Raw genomic sequence first — 15,169 nt, 5'->3', positions numbered from 1 at the left:
TCACTTTACTGCATGTGTCAGTGTCATTTGTCCAGTCGATACACTCGTCTTGGTATACCCCTACCCTCAACGCGACCGCATTTTACCACAAATTCACGACCCAACTCACACGAACGAAATTGTTGATTGCCCTTGTGGAGTTTGCTCCTATACAGCTAGCCCGTGAACCACATCGAAATAAAGCAAGGGTAACACAAACACCAAAATAATGTAAGTTTTAAATATCTTTTGTTCCGCACTCTCTTTACACATGATTTAAAAAAGATTGGCCACAGATGTACATGGTACAAAATCTGTGATATGCCAGAAATTACTTAATAATTATGGCCCCTTTGTAGGTCAAGGCAAAGATAAAAAGTCACTCTCTTGCATATGATTATCTGCGGTTAGACACTTGAATGGAGTCTCTATGTATTTAAGTTGAATGCATTTAAATATTGATTGATTGATTGATTGATTGATTGATTGATTGAGTGAGTGAGTGAGTGAGTGAGTGAGTGAGTGAGTGAAATAGAATTTGGAAATCAGAGAAAAGACTTAAAATGGGTTCCGTTCGTCTTGTCAATGTCTGTATGGTGAAAAAGCTTATTATTGATAATGCCGGGAGTATACACTTGAATGGTGTCTGTATGTATCAAATAAACCTATGGATGTATCAGACACAATGTGTATATTTAGAACAAATATTGTCGCCGTTTAGTCATAAAGGTCAAATGTCACAAAATTAAAGGACGTGCATCCGACCCAACAGTGTTGAAGTGTTTGACATTTGTGCCAGGTTTGGTTAAAATTAGAGCCATGCCTGTCAGAGATAATGCTGTACACGGACGAACGGACGCACAGACACATGGACTGGCATGGTTTATTTCTATGACCCCATCCAGGATGTACGAGTTGCGGGCTAACTATAAAACAAACTAACGTGACGTGGGTATAAGAAATAGTGCAATATGTACACACAAAATGACATTGTTCTTTTATCATTACCATCATCATCATCATCCTCACCATCATCATCATCATCATCATCATCATCATCATCATCATCTCATCATCATCATCATCATCAACAACAACAGCAACAACAACAACAACAACAACAACAACAACAACAACAAGTTCATTGGCCATGTTCATTTCATGTAAGCAAAATGATAACATCATCTGAGTAACCATAATAGTTATACAGATGCTCGTCAATCAAATTTTGCTAATTTCGTTTTCGATGAGTTATTCTGTATAATCTACCATTTGAGGGGTTTTCTAATATAGTCATATGCCAATAGAGAATATGTGTGACAAATTTCATTGGCATTTAAATCAATGGTTATTATCAAAATAGTGAACTGAACTTGAGTCGTGTTTAAATGTGTCCCAATGTACTCTAACATCATACAGTCCAAATATCTAAATGACAACAGATACTTACGGCAGTTACGTTCATCGCTGTGGTCATAACAGTCTTCATTGCCGTTACAAACCTGGTACGCCGGTATGCATTCGTACCCATTACTACAAGCAAACTCGTATGAATAGCATGGGCGTGGAGTATAGTAAGGGGTTGTCGTCGTCGTCGATGGGGGTACTAGAATTAAAGAGAAAACGAGTCAGTAACTTTCTTCAAGCTGTATATATAATATCTAAAATTGGGTGTCATACTAAATATGCATCGTCAATTCGTGTCATGACTACATCATCACTTCTCGGAATGCATCAAACAAGTCAGACTCACAGAATGAATAGCCCGGTCTTTAGCCTTACTTTCATTACATTCCTTGATTATTTCAAATCTTTATCGTCGACTTCACCAGATTTGTTGCTTCGTGCCCCTACTCAGATTTGTTGCTTCATGCTCCTACTCAGATTTGTTGCTTCATGCCCCTACTCATATTTGTTGCTTCATGCCCCTACTCAGATTTGTTGCTTCATGCCCCTATCCAGATTTGTTGCTTCGTGCCCCTACTCAGATTTGTTGCTGCATGCCCCTACTCATATTTGTTGCTTCATGCCCCTACTCATATTTGTTGCTTCATGCCCCTACCCAGATTTGTTGCTTCATGCACCTACTCAGATTTTTTGCTGCATGCCCCTACCCAGATTTGTTGCTTCATGCCCCTACTCATATTTGTTGCTTCATGCACCTACTCAGATTTGTTGCTGCATGCCCCTACCCAGATTTGTTGCTTCATGCCCCTATCCAGATTTGTTGCTTCGTGCCCCTACTCAGATTTGTTGCTTCATGCCCTTACTCAGATTTGTTGCTTCATGCCCCTACCCACGTTTGAACAAATGTGCATAGACAATACCCAGAGCACGTTCATAAAATATATTGATTAAAGAATGACAAAAGACAATTTTACTGACAAAGAGAACAAACTACTTCACACTATTAAAAGTGGTAAATAACTATTTTTCAATCTTAGCTCCCAAAGGAAAGCGTATGTGTTGGTTATCTATATTTGCCTTTGACGGTCTGTGACATTCTTTGCTGGAAAAACAAAGTAAATAAAGTTCGGTACACATATTCTGCATGTTATTACCCAGAAGTGACTTATTTGAGGAAGGTTTGCCTCGGCAATAATTCCTCGCAATTTCTTGTAACAATTTGGTGTTTTCTCCTAGACCTTAAGACCTTATTTTATTTACGAGCTCATATTTGGCAGATGAATACTGTATGGGAAACGTAATGTATGACAGAGCATTTGTTTGCATTAATCTCTATTCAATATACCAAATTAAATCAAAACCCGTTCCTTAAGAATGCAAATTCTGCACACATCTTACTGCGGATATTTCTAGATATGGTTAGGTTTTGAAATCATTTGCTGCGTTTCACTTATCCTTATCTAGATGTCATATTTCAAAATTAGTGGTTTTCCCTGTTATAGTGAAGAATTTGGGTAAAGTCAAAAGCAAAATGGACGAATTAAATGAATCAGCCATGCAATATACTAATCAAGCAATGTGTGACACACTTTGTTTCAATCATTAGTAATAATTTGTCGGACACATTACCAACTTAAACTGGATAATGTATCAAATCATATATTTCATTCTATGTAAATGCTCCTTCTAAAATCTGGGTAAGGCTTATTGTATAATCATTCATGTCATCAAGGTGTAAAATTAACTCAAAATTTGAATTATTAGCAGTAATTTTGTAATTAATTGCGCTGAGTGTGTTCTGGCAAACTTCAGCACCCCTCCTCCATTTCTTTGTGTTTGCATTATTACATGTGCTGTAAAAGAATAATTATTTATCACAGTGTACAAAAATTTACCTGCAGTGATGTTTAAAACCTTCAAACCAGAAGGTCTATTGCTTTGCCCAATAGTAATGACGTTATTTCCGGTATTCTTATCTGCTCTCATAAGTCTGCCTGAATTCCAATCTGTCCAGTAAATGAAATCTCCTGCTAATGCCAGGCCAAATGGATGCGCATCACCCAGCTGTATCACGGCTCTGCGAATAAGTACATTTGACAGTTCGATGTATTCTATGACGTCCATCTCAGCATCACACCAATAGAGTTTACCTTCTGTAAAATAGAAACAAGATAACGTCTAATCAAACTTAAACAATCTGTCATCTGCCAAATATCCTTCCGAAGTCGTTTGAGAGTGTTTTATCTGAAATGTCATTTCAGACTTTATTTTCATATCTTGACACTTTTTTAAACATAGACATCAAATATCAGGACTTCCACATTTCAAAGTTACTGACCGAAGATTACACTTATTTAATAAACTAATTTGCAGATCAACATGAAGGGCAAAGGTCATTATATTTCGCGTAATTCTTTATGACAGCCTTTAAAACGACAGAGCCTCACAGAAAAAAAGACATGTTGCGAGCTGTTAGAGGCAGTGGTGTAATTCAGCTATGAATTACATATTTATAAATATCTGCTTCAGTTTCTCTGTATACCACAGGCATCAAGATTGTCTCAAACACACATCTGCGTTCCTGTGTTCAACTTCATAACATACAATGTAAATGGAACGTCACCGTGTATGCATTCAACGTACTCAAGTGATAAAACACAGAACATAATCAGGAAATTGACAATTACTTTACAAAGACACCATTTATCACATTCACTCGGATTTTAAATCAGTTGTTACCTTACCTGATTTATCTAAAGCCAAGCCATTTGGCCATCCTAAACCAGATGACACAATGACCTCTCTGTTATAACCACTTACTGTTGAGCGTTCGATTTTCGGATAATCTCCCCAATCGGACCAATACATTATTCTACATTTAATAAAAATACGTAGTTAACGAAGAATATATAATTCAAATGATTTTGTATGACGCATGATCTATAGAATATAAGTAATGCATCATTATTAAAAATCCCAACGTCTAAGATTCACGTCTGGCCCATTTGATTGTTTTCGTATGCCTTACAAACTAAATAAATTCATCAGTTATCCATTCGTTTGTATTAGTTACTGCGGTGTAATTAGTTTTGTATATTGACATATGGTTATAAAACTAGCTAATATTACACATTTTTGGAGTATGCAATATATTCATTTTAAACAAAATTAAACTCTCCCATCATATTTGAACACAATGGTGCACTTACATTAGCACAGTCGTAAGGCATGGTCCATCGATAACCCAGAATCACACATGTACACACTTAATATGCACTGCCACACATATACGCATCCACCCACATAACCCCCACCACCCACATACACACACACACACACACACACACACACACACACACAAATATATATATGCACACATATGCACATACACGCCTACACATAAATAAAAACAAGTATGCCTGCCCGCCTGCATACATACATGCTAAAAGTTCTTGCATAATGCATTTATGATCCTCATTACTTTAGTAAACCAATTCCCCAAGTTTCTGATCCTCGGGCTTTGTATCCTGTAGTTTGAATGATTATCTTTCACCTGACGAGGAATAGAAAGGAGCACACCACTGACGACACACGGAATCCGCCTGTTGACGTGTAAGCTCAGCTGGATGGAACACTCTGGCTATTAATCAGGGGACGTGGGTTCGACTCCTATACATGTCACTTTTCATTCCTGAATTGTATTACATACATACATACATACATACATACAGTCTTAGATAATCTTGCTCCTGTCACTGAAAAAACCGTGATCGACAAAGTACGCGCCCGATGGTATTGCGAAGAACTGTTATTGTTAAGGAAACAGGTGCGGCGGTTGGAAACAAAGTGGTGTCGTACAAAGCTTGAGATCGATCGCCAGAATTTCGCGGCAAAGCGACATGAATATTTCCGTAAGTGTGATGAGCTGAAAGAAACGTACCATCGGACCCGAATACAGGAGGCTGACAGCAAGAAATTGTTTAAGATTATTGCAGAGATGTCCAATACTAAAGCTACCAACTCAAACACCTTGCCTAGTGACATTCCTTTGGTTGAAATTCCAACTCAATTCATCAACTACTTTGAAAATAAGGTATTGAAGCTACGCGAAGGACTTGGAACTCCTTGCACTGATCCCAATGACAACTTACCAACCCACACGTTTACACATTTTCGTCTCGTTTCACCAGACGATGTCACTTCAACAGTTTTGCGATCGCCATTAAAAACATGCGACCTCGATCCACTGTCAACAAACTACGTCAAAAAATTCATCAACACTCTAGCTCCCTTCTTGACCCATTTCTTCAATACGTCGCTTTCTTCCGGCACAGTTCCTAGTCACTTTAAAACAGCCATCATTCGACCACTTATCAAGAAACCTGATCTGAACAAGAACATCTTCAAAAACTATAGACCTGTTTCAAATTTGTCATTTCTATCCAAAGTCCTTGAACGAATCGTTGCATCGCAATTAAACGGCTATCTCAGCAAATATAAATTGTTTACAAAATGCCAAAGTGCATACCGTGCCAATCACAGTACTGAAACTGCTCTCGTACGCGTACACAATGATATCATGCTTGCCTTGAACGAAAAAAAGGATGTTGTACTCGTCATGCTTGATTTATCAGCCGCATTTGACACCATTGACCATGAGGTGCTTCTACATAGACTTGAATTTCGGTTTGGTATCACCGGTACAGCCCTGTCTTGGTTTAAATCGTATTTACTGAATCGTAGTCAACGCGTCGTAGTCAACTCCTGTACATCTCCGAATTCACGCATGAAGTACGGTGTCCCACAAGGTTCAGTGTTGGGCTCGTTACTTTTTACATTGTATACTGCTCCTTTAGAAGATATAATCCTTGCTCATGACCTTGATTATATGATGTATGCAGATGATAGTGAAATTTATGTAACATGTAACACCCCCAGTGACATAGTAGTATCTCTTGAGTCATGTGTGAAAGAAATTCGTTCGTGGATGAAATGTAATTTGCTAGCACTGAATGATGATAAGACTGAGGTCGTCCAATTTTCGTCACGTTTGAAATCAAATGCTATAGAACTAGCCAGTCTGCGAGTTGGTGACCTCAATATCACTCCATCTGTTTCCGTTCGGAATTTGGGTGTTACTCTAAGTAGCGATGGTTTTATGTCCAACCATATCAGTCAGATATGTAGGAATGGCTTTTTCGCGCTTTCTAGAATTGGCAAGATTCGCAGATTATTAGATAAGGCAACAACAGAAAAATTAATCCATGCATTCGTAACATCTAGGCTAGACTACTGTAACAGTCTCCTGCATGGTATCTCGAAAGACCAGCTTGCTCGCATTCAATCCATCCAAAATGCAGCCGCTCGCCTTGTCAGTCGCACTCGCAAATTTGATCACATTACCCCCATCCTAGTTGATTTACATTGGCTGCCAATTGATGCACGGATCAAATTCAAAGTCTTGTTACTTACGTATAAAATTGTACACAGAATCGCACCATTGTATCTGAAAGATTTAATTGAGTTGTATGTCCCAGCTAGAGATCTTCGATCATTGAATACATTACGCTTAGTACCACCAAGAGGCAAATTCAATAGAATGTATGGCCAAAGAGCTTTTTCTGTCTGCGCTCCTGCTTTGTGGAACCTTTTGCCCCTAGAAATTCGCACCGCCGAAACGGTTGATTGTTTCAAACGCCATTTGAAGACGCATCTTTTTGTGCAATATTTCTGTTAAACTCATATTTTACAGGTACATTCATGATATTTTCCCAAGGCTTTTAATATTCGACCTCATTCGTAATTGGACATGAATTTCTGTTTTAATTTTTTTTTTTTTTTTGCTCTTAGACTATTTTTGATATGTTCTTACCTCGATCTCTTTTTTATCAGTATTGACTGCATTTTAATTCCCTTTGTTTCATGAACATTAATTATGTTGTTTTTTTGTGTGTTTTTTTACTTTGTTGTGTACAATGCACTGAGACGTATGTGTAGTGCGTTCTTTAAGAATTAAATAATAATAATAATAATACATACATACATACATACGTACATACATACGTACGTACGCGTACATGAACACAAACAAAAAACAAACAAACAGCTATGCATCACAGAACACAATAACCGAGTGGGAATTTATCTTCAAAATATCAATGTCCCAAAGAGCAAATTTCTATATACTTACTCATTCTCTGTATCCAGTACTATGGCACGAGGTTCCGTCAAATTGGAAGATATGATAGTCTCTCGATAACTGCCATCTAAATTTGATCGTTCTATTTTATCCATGTTGGTATCCGTCCAATATAATTTTCGATTGATACCATCAAGGAACATGCCATCTGCCACTATTGCAAGAAAACAGAGAAACTTGTAATACTTTTTGGAGAGTATTTTATTCCACTGCAGAGATTGCAATTGCAAAATTAATTGCTACACGAAAGTGTTCACACATCATTACAACTCGTTTACACCACTCCCTTGCTTGTTTTGCCAGCTTTGAATGGGATGCTGCAGAAAAAGACTTCGTACCTCACTATTATAAAAGTCCCTTTGTTTGCCCTTCCATCTAATAGTTACAACTCGTGAATAACTCCGGTGCGTTTGCTTCTTTGTAACATTCAGGAACGAAACAATGGTCATGTGTGCAACGACATACAATGTGAAATTGGTGTACGTAATTTGTCATAGCATAAACCACAGTGTTGAGAAAGAAATTTGGTAAAAGTACAATTTAAACGACCTCTTGAAGTTTAGTTTGATTTAAAGAGTCAGACATTCAGAAAAAAATATTTCAAGACGTCCGATTTTAGACCATTACAATTGTCAAGTTCCTACCCCCTTTGTACCCGGAAACCCTTCCTGACACCTCCCCATTTCCCCCTCAATCCTGCCCTCAGCTGTAGATTCTGCTCGTTCCCATAGCCATATTTAGTAACGAAGTTATGATAAGCTTATGCAAGAAATGTTGCGATTCTGGTAAGCGATCGTGAAAGTTAAGGTGAAGGGTAAAATTCAAGATGTCCAAAAATGTGCCACATAATATGGAATGGACATTTGAATAAAACATTTTTGTGTTGCGGTTTGTGACGTCATCATCATTTTAACACCTTTAGCCGCATAGCTATATTTGATTGGATGCAACCAGTCTTGTTGGAAAATTGCTAAGAAAAAGGTTCCATGCAGTACATGTATGACTGTGGGCTGGCATGTGGCACAACTCATCTCATCGGACTAATATTGGTGTCATTTGGTCACACTTATCACAGATTTTGTACTGACTGGATGCTAGAATGCAACCGTTTGTAGTTTACCTAAACTTCCACCTGACTAAAGAGACTCTTGGAGACTCACCATCAACATTCACAAGTGTTTCGTGGTAACCTCCATTCAATGGAGCTCTATAGATGTAGTCATTTTCAACATCCGTCCAATATACCTTTCTGTCCACATAATCGAAGTCCACCGCAACTATATTTCTCATCCCACTCAATGGTAGGGCGGTATATTCAAAGTTAGGTGAATTCAAATCTACCTGATATATGTTCATCTGATCGGCCAGCAATATTGATCTAGCAACGTCTGCATGTGAAATGCCATAAAAAAAACATTAAGATTTTCTGTATAATTCTAAATGAAATATCGAATGAAGAGGAAAATAAAGGGTTAAACACACTAACAATAATCAAGAAATATGGAAGCTACAGTCATAGATATGTCCACAATGATAATATTAATTACTTTATACGTCATGAAAAACATGAAATTTGCTTTGCATTAATGGTATGAAAGTAGACTTGCATTAATGCATTAATGGAATGGAATGGGAAGTACACGAGTTTGCATTTTTGTTATCCAGGTTTCAACCAACCGAGGTGTGCCTGAATGAGTGCCCACCTACACTTTGAGAAGAGGTTATAATGGAAGCGCGCAGGTCGTTAACGCGGTTCAGTACGGTAGTCTCTTCGAGTTTATCTTGTAACGTTGGTATCTAAATATTTGGGATAAATTTGTTTCTATTTTCTATCACTAAAAGTTGAATATCACCATGCATGCTACTCACCACATTGTTCCTCATCACTGTGATCATAGCAATCAATAATACCGTTACATAGTTTGTCATTTGTTACACATTGCAAGCCATTGTTGCAAAGCCACTCATGATATGAACAATATGGATATGTGGTTGTGGACAAATACGGAATGTCCGTGCCCTGGTTTAAATCTGAAAGGGAACGTGTTAGCATTAAATGATCTCCTCTAAAAGATATTCTGTGGAATTAACATGTGGGATGCTGATAGCCACTGATCTCCATAATTCAGTAATATGGCGATCATACATAATTCATTGTGGACAACAACAACAACAACAACAACAACAACAACAACAAACAACAACAACAACAACAACAACATTAACATTAATAATAAATATATAAGAATAATGATGAAAAATAAATTCGTGTAAAATGCCGACCCAATTACAACTAGTAAGGCCTTCATGTTTGATGATACCAGTGCATATTAACCTATCAATATTTTATTTCATCTCTAATCAATTTTTAAAGAAATTTGACATCTATTTACAATCTCGAAAAAAAAGACAAAACTAAATATGTATTATACGTACAGCATAGCTGTTCATCATTTCCGTTAGAACAGTCATAAGAACCATCGCAAACTGTATATGATGGTGTGCACTGTGGTGTTCCATTTCGGCACGTAAACTCATGACTTGGGCATTGCCAACTTGGCGGACTGTAGACTGAAATACAAAAGACACAATGTTTATAACAATTGAGAATACAGGGTAAGAGAAAAATAAACTCAGACTTTGAAAAGTAATATTTCGTAAATAGATTGTTATGTCTATGAAAAATGACCACGCTGTCATAACTTGAACATTACAAATGTTAGGCTACACCCCCCCCCCTCCCGCGTGATCGCAAAGTTGGAAAATGAAAAAAACACCTAAATACAGCTACAAAAAGAAAAGAAACCCAACAGACTAATAGACAGACAAACACGTAATTGGCACACACACACACACACACATACACACACACACACATGCATACATAATTACATACATACATACATACATACATACATACATACATACATACATACATACATACGTACACACGCACACACATACATACACACAGCCTCGCTTTCCTATCGCCTATTCAACTATCCCTTATTTTACTAACCGTCGATCGCCATGATCATCAACTGCCATCCACTTTCCACAACACTTCCATCAGAGAACCAAGCTAACCAAATCTCGTTTTCATCAGCCATCCATTCAGGAGGCGAACTATCGCCTGATAAAATCAAGGCTCTTGTGTCATGGCTATACGGATCGCTTCCAGATCCAACGATTAGATGATCGCAGCATTCCTCAGTGTCGAAATTCAAGAAAATGGTCGATAGATATTTAGAGCGACTACTTGATATATACCAAATACAGAGTTGGTTATTTGAGTAGGACATTGGGTAATTGGGTGACGTCAGAATTGCGCTACCTTCGGTTCCAATGTAGATGCTACCACCACAAGTTGAAGGCACTGTGTTGGGGTAACGAGAAAACAAAACAATGTATGTAATAGTCATTTGTATATAGAGCTACATTGATATTTAGCGTTGATAGTACACCAGGAAATACTTTGCTATTCTTGAAATAACAAAACAGTCATTCATATTCACTTCAGATTTAGCCTTGATATGAACTGCCCGTAATGACTGAATCATTATATAAGTATTTGGTGATTACACACACAAAAACAACACACAATTCAACACACGAGTTGTACTTCTGGAAATGCAATGCTTTGCTAATAGTATTCTCTTTGACACAGTCCAGGAAATCTGTGTTTTGGATTTACAAGTCCTACCTGGATCTATGTTGCCTGTTACGTTGACACAGCTATGCCCACTTGGAATTGGTATACATAACTGGTTACCACTACACAATCCTTGTTGTAATGTACAATCGTTGGTACCTATGAAAATAACGTAATACTTCTGAGATGTGACTCACTAAACCAAATTGATACAATTGGACAAGTACTACGTAATGCAGTCAATGTCAATATAACCAGTACTAGCGGCCATACTTTGTGGCAGTAGTTCCATTTTAGCTCTTGACATATACACTACCGTAACTTCGACAGATCGTCAGAAAATGTGTTGGCTTTGCATATATACAGAACTGCTCTTCTAGTTCTTTACATGTTTCATACATACATACATACATACATACATACATACATACATACATACATACATACACACACACACACACATACATACATACATACATACATACATACATACATACACACACACATACATACATACATACATACATACACACACATGCACACACACACACACATACATACATACATACATACATACATACATACATACATACATACATACATACATACATGCATACATCACCTCCCCCATTACCTATCTTGAAGTTCCTTTCTACTTGCCTATCTACCTACCTAGCTAATTATCTAACCTGCCTACCTAGCCTGCCTACCTACCTAGCTATTATATAGACATTCCTAATATTACTTACCAACAACATTATTGGAGCTTTTAAACAACCTTAGTTCATGTATGTAAATTGACGATGGGGCAGCTATGAGTTGTTCGGCCGTTACCGTGCCAGTGGATCTATCCTGTCTGCTAACACGATAAATGCCCCTTTCTACATCACTGAAATAGAAGTTGTCTGCATCTAATTCCAGTTCTGTGGTTTGAATATAAGGCATACCGCCTGGCATTGAGAAACGGAGATAAACTTGCAGGTTCAAACCATCTTTGTCACAAGAGTTTATGCGGCCTCTATACGCGTCCAGGATATAAATGAGATGTTCTGTAAGAAGAATGTATAAAATTTAGATATGATTCATGGTGTTATAACAAAATTACAATTTATATTTGAAGATAATAAACACAACTGAAAGATCATACTTACCGTGGTGGTCGATGTTTAGGGCGCTGATTGTGTTTCTCTCGTCACTGAGAAGGAAGGTAATACTGTTCTGGTCACCATCCATTTGTGATCGCCACAATACATAACCGTTGCTTGTTCCAAAAACATACCTAAAACAATATATTTTAAACAAGTTCAAATCAAATATTGTTACAAGAGATAATCCAATAGTGACATACATGTAGTATCCCTTCCTTAATAGTGATTTATAATTCAGACAGTTTCAAACCCCAGCATACAGACGCACACAGAGATACAAAGGCTGACAAAAACTGTTTTGTATACCATGACTATAACTATACTCAATGAGATACGGACATGTAAGATATACAAGTTGGACGTGATGTGATGGTTCGACCAATATCAAAAATGTACCCATTGGAATTCGACTGTGAATAAAGTGTGATAATGAATAATAAAGAACTGTAAAGTTGAGTAAGTGTTTTGGCTTTTTCTATCTCTTTCAGCACAAGTTTTCACTCATCCGTGTCGATAAAAGAGATAATATCAAGGTCCACTTACCCGTTCAGTGGATCAAGTATGATATTATGAACGTATTCAATGTCAGGATTGTATAGCAAAACAGTTCGACTGTTCAATGGATCGTCCAGAGACATTACTTCGAATGTTCTTCTGCCATTATCAACCCAAAATATCAATCTCGATATCATATCGACAGCCAGTGCATAAGTTTCTGTCGGAGGCAAAATGAGAAGTCAGTCACCGATCGACAGACTTAAACATTCGCTACCCTACGTATGTTAATTACATAGTGCCTCATTAGTTTATACTTTAAAAGGATATGTTGTATTAGTCTCAATTCTCATAGACTGAAAATCAAGAAAATGAGTTTGAAAGATAAGTAAATAGAAAGCTGTAGTGGTTTAATTTTATCTTGATTTCTGTATGTTTACAATCAAGAAAGCCATATGTGATCAATCGTGGGTAACCCACTGCATTTTGTTACTTTTTGAGAATACGGATTAAAATCGTTATTAAGAGTACATTTGTCAAGTGTTTCCAAGTACTAGCCTGGGATGGATATTTTATAGCGCCACCTACAGGTAGTGATATGATTGGGAAAGGACACCAAGCATAATCATAGTCTTGCACACCATTAAACTACGTTTATAGTGAATAGAGAAACTGGGCTCTCTTTCTGTTTATTGTATTTACCTTAAGATCTGTCGTAGAATTGTTTCGCATCCAACCAACGTTAAGTAACAACTCGCTACTTCTTTCACAAAATTCTCTTGAACAGTTTACACATTCCTGACATACATTTATGCAATTGGAAAATCTGTGGCAGAATAGGTTTAATATGTCGAGGTATTTCGAGAAATAAACGATACTCGGCACCCCTTCTTCAAGTTCAGCTCGAACAGAAAATGTCATCGATTCTAAATGGGACTACGTACAGAAGGAGCATCCCCAAAGAACTTCACAAACACCAGTAGCAAAGGTTTTATAGCTAAAATGATGTCGGCTTGGTGTTTCACTCATGGCACATTACGTTTTGACACAAAGATAGACATATTTCGATTCTAAACTGACAACAACAGAGACGCAACAAAAACAACAGGATCTTTTGCCCAATCACACATTGAACAATGATAACCATTGCTATTCTTTCACAGTGCAGTAAACACAAAATATTGTTTGGTTCTGGTTACCCATCCCCACATAGTTTTTCATTGTCGACCCTGAACTTTTGTCTTTATGCATTATTAGAAAATAATAATAAAATCGCGAAAATTGTGAAGTCTCACAAGAAATAGTAGAATATAAAACTGTTCTTCCAATCTGTAATGCTTGTACATCTAATGAGAAGAAACCAATAACACACAGACCATATGGAAAACGATGGAAACCATAACTACCTGAACTAGACACTCACTATCTCATCTGAAAAAATATGTAATTGTTTCTTTTGCATTATAATTTATCTGAGGGTGTGTAATAAATGTCTTGTTTCATGAGTGAAACACCAAGCCTACATCATTTTAGCTGTATTTTACCTGGAACGTTCTCAACGACAGCGTCTTCACGACTACCATTAGTGACCATTGCACGAGCTATGCGACTGTGATTTCTATCACTCCAATACAACCACCCATTTTCAGTATCTATATCAGCTGCAAGTGGACTTCCAAGGAAATCATTGTTGTCATATAAATATGACGGCAATATTACGTCTTTCACGATTTCACTTGCACCAAGAAACACTCGTGATATTGCAGGAGAGTCGTCGGTCATCAAGAGGAAAGACTTATCTGAAAATTAGCATATACGAAAAATATCCATGTATTCACCCCTAGATCACGTCACGTCATGCCACGTCACATATCATATCATTCCACAAACGCCAGATACAGCGCTTAACAAGACTAGGAGTGAACAAGCATGGACACGTAAGAATGAATTTAATTAAGTATAACAGCGTAATGTAATTCCTAAGAACTACATTAGAGTTTTAAACCATTGAACCACGTCTTGTTATTTCAAAAATGTGCTACAACCGGGATTTGGAAACAAAAGAACTTACCTGTGATGTCATAGGCTTTGGCTCGGAACTGTGAAAAGAAACTATCGAGAATGGCCGCACCTGTATAAGTAATCACTATCTCTGATTCATCTGATACAAACACTTTGGAGCTGAAAGATCCACGAAGGTCTCCCAATACACGATTGTTCTCAATGATTCTAACAATAGCGTCCATTTTAAATGTCTCAAAGGAGAGAAGAATAAACTGATCAGCGTCA

General features: G+C 37.3%; 1 protein-coding gene across 1 annotated transcript in view; it reads right to left on the bottom strand.

The window, feature by feature from the left end:
• The window catches only part of LOC144444770 (uncharacterized), a 39,544-nt gene extending 24,882 nt beyond the window's left edge, over positions 1–14,662 (bottom strand). Inside the window, exons 1-13 of the mRNA XM_078134302.1 lie at positions 14,425–14,662; positions 12,929–13,100; positions 12,389–12,516; positions 11,987–12,286; positions 11,289–11,396; positions 10,605–10,961; positions 10,022–10,156; positions 9,455–9,616; positions 8,746–8,973; positions 7,577–7,739; positions 4,131–4,258; positions 3,282–3,539; positions 1,430–1,585 (exon numbers count right to left, since the gene is read on the bottom strand). Of these exons, the coding sequence (XP_077990428.1) occupies positions 1,430–1,585; positions 3,282–3,539; positions 4,131–4,258; positions 7,577–7,739; positions 8,746–8,973; positions 9,455–9,616; positions 10,022–10,156; positions 10,605–10,961; positions 11,289–11,396; positions 11,987–12,286; positions 12,389–12,516; positions 12,929–13,100; positions 14,425–14,662 (2,533 nt within the window). The remainder of the gene's footprint in view (positions 1–1,429; positions 1,586–3,281; positions 3,540–4,130; positions 4,259–7,576; positions 7,740–8,745; positions 8,974–9,454; positions 9,617–10,021; positions 10,157–10,604; positions 10,962–11,288; positions 11,397–11,986; positions 12,287–12,388; positions 12,517–12,928; positions 13,101–14,424) is intronic.
• Between the last annotated feature and the right edge of the window lie 507 nt (positions 14,663–15,169).

Source organism: Glandiceps talaboti, chromosome 13 (genome assembly GCF_964340395.1).
Source record: "Glandiceps talaboti chromosome 13, keGlaTala1.1, whole genome shotgun sequence".
In the NCBI taxonomy this organism is placed as follows: Eukaryota; Metazoa; Hemichordata; class Enteropneusta; family Spengelidae; genus Glandiceps; species Glandiceps talaboti.
Note: the sequence above shows the minus strand (reverse complement) of the source record. Positions and strands in the feature narration are given on the sequence as shown.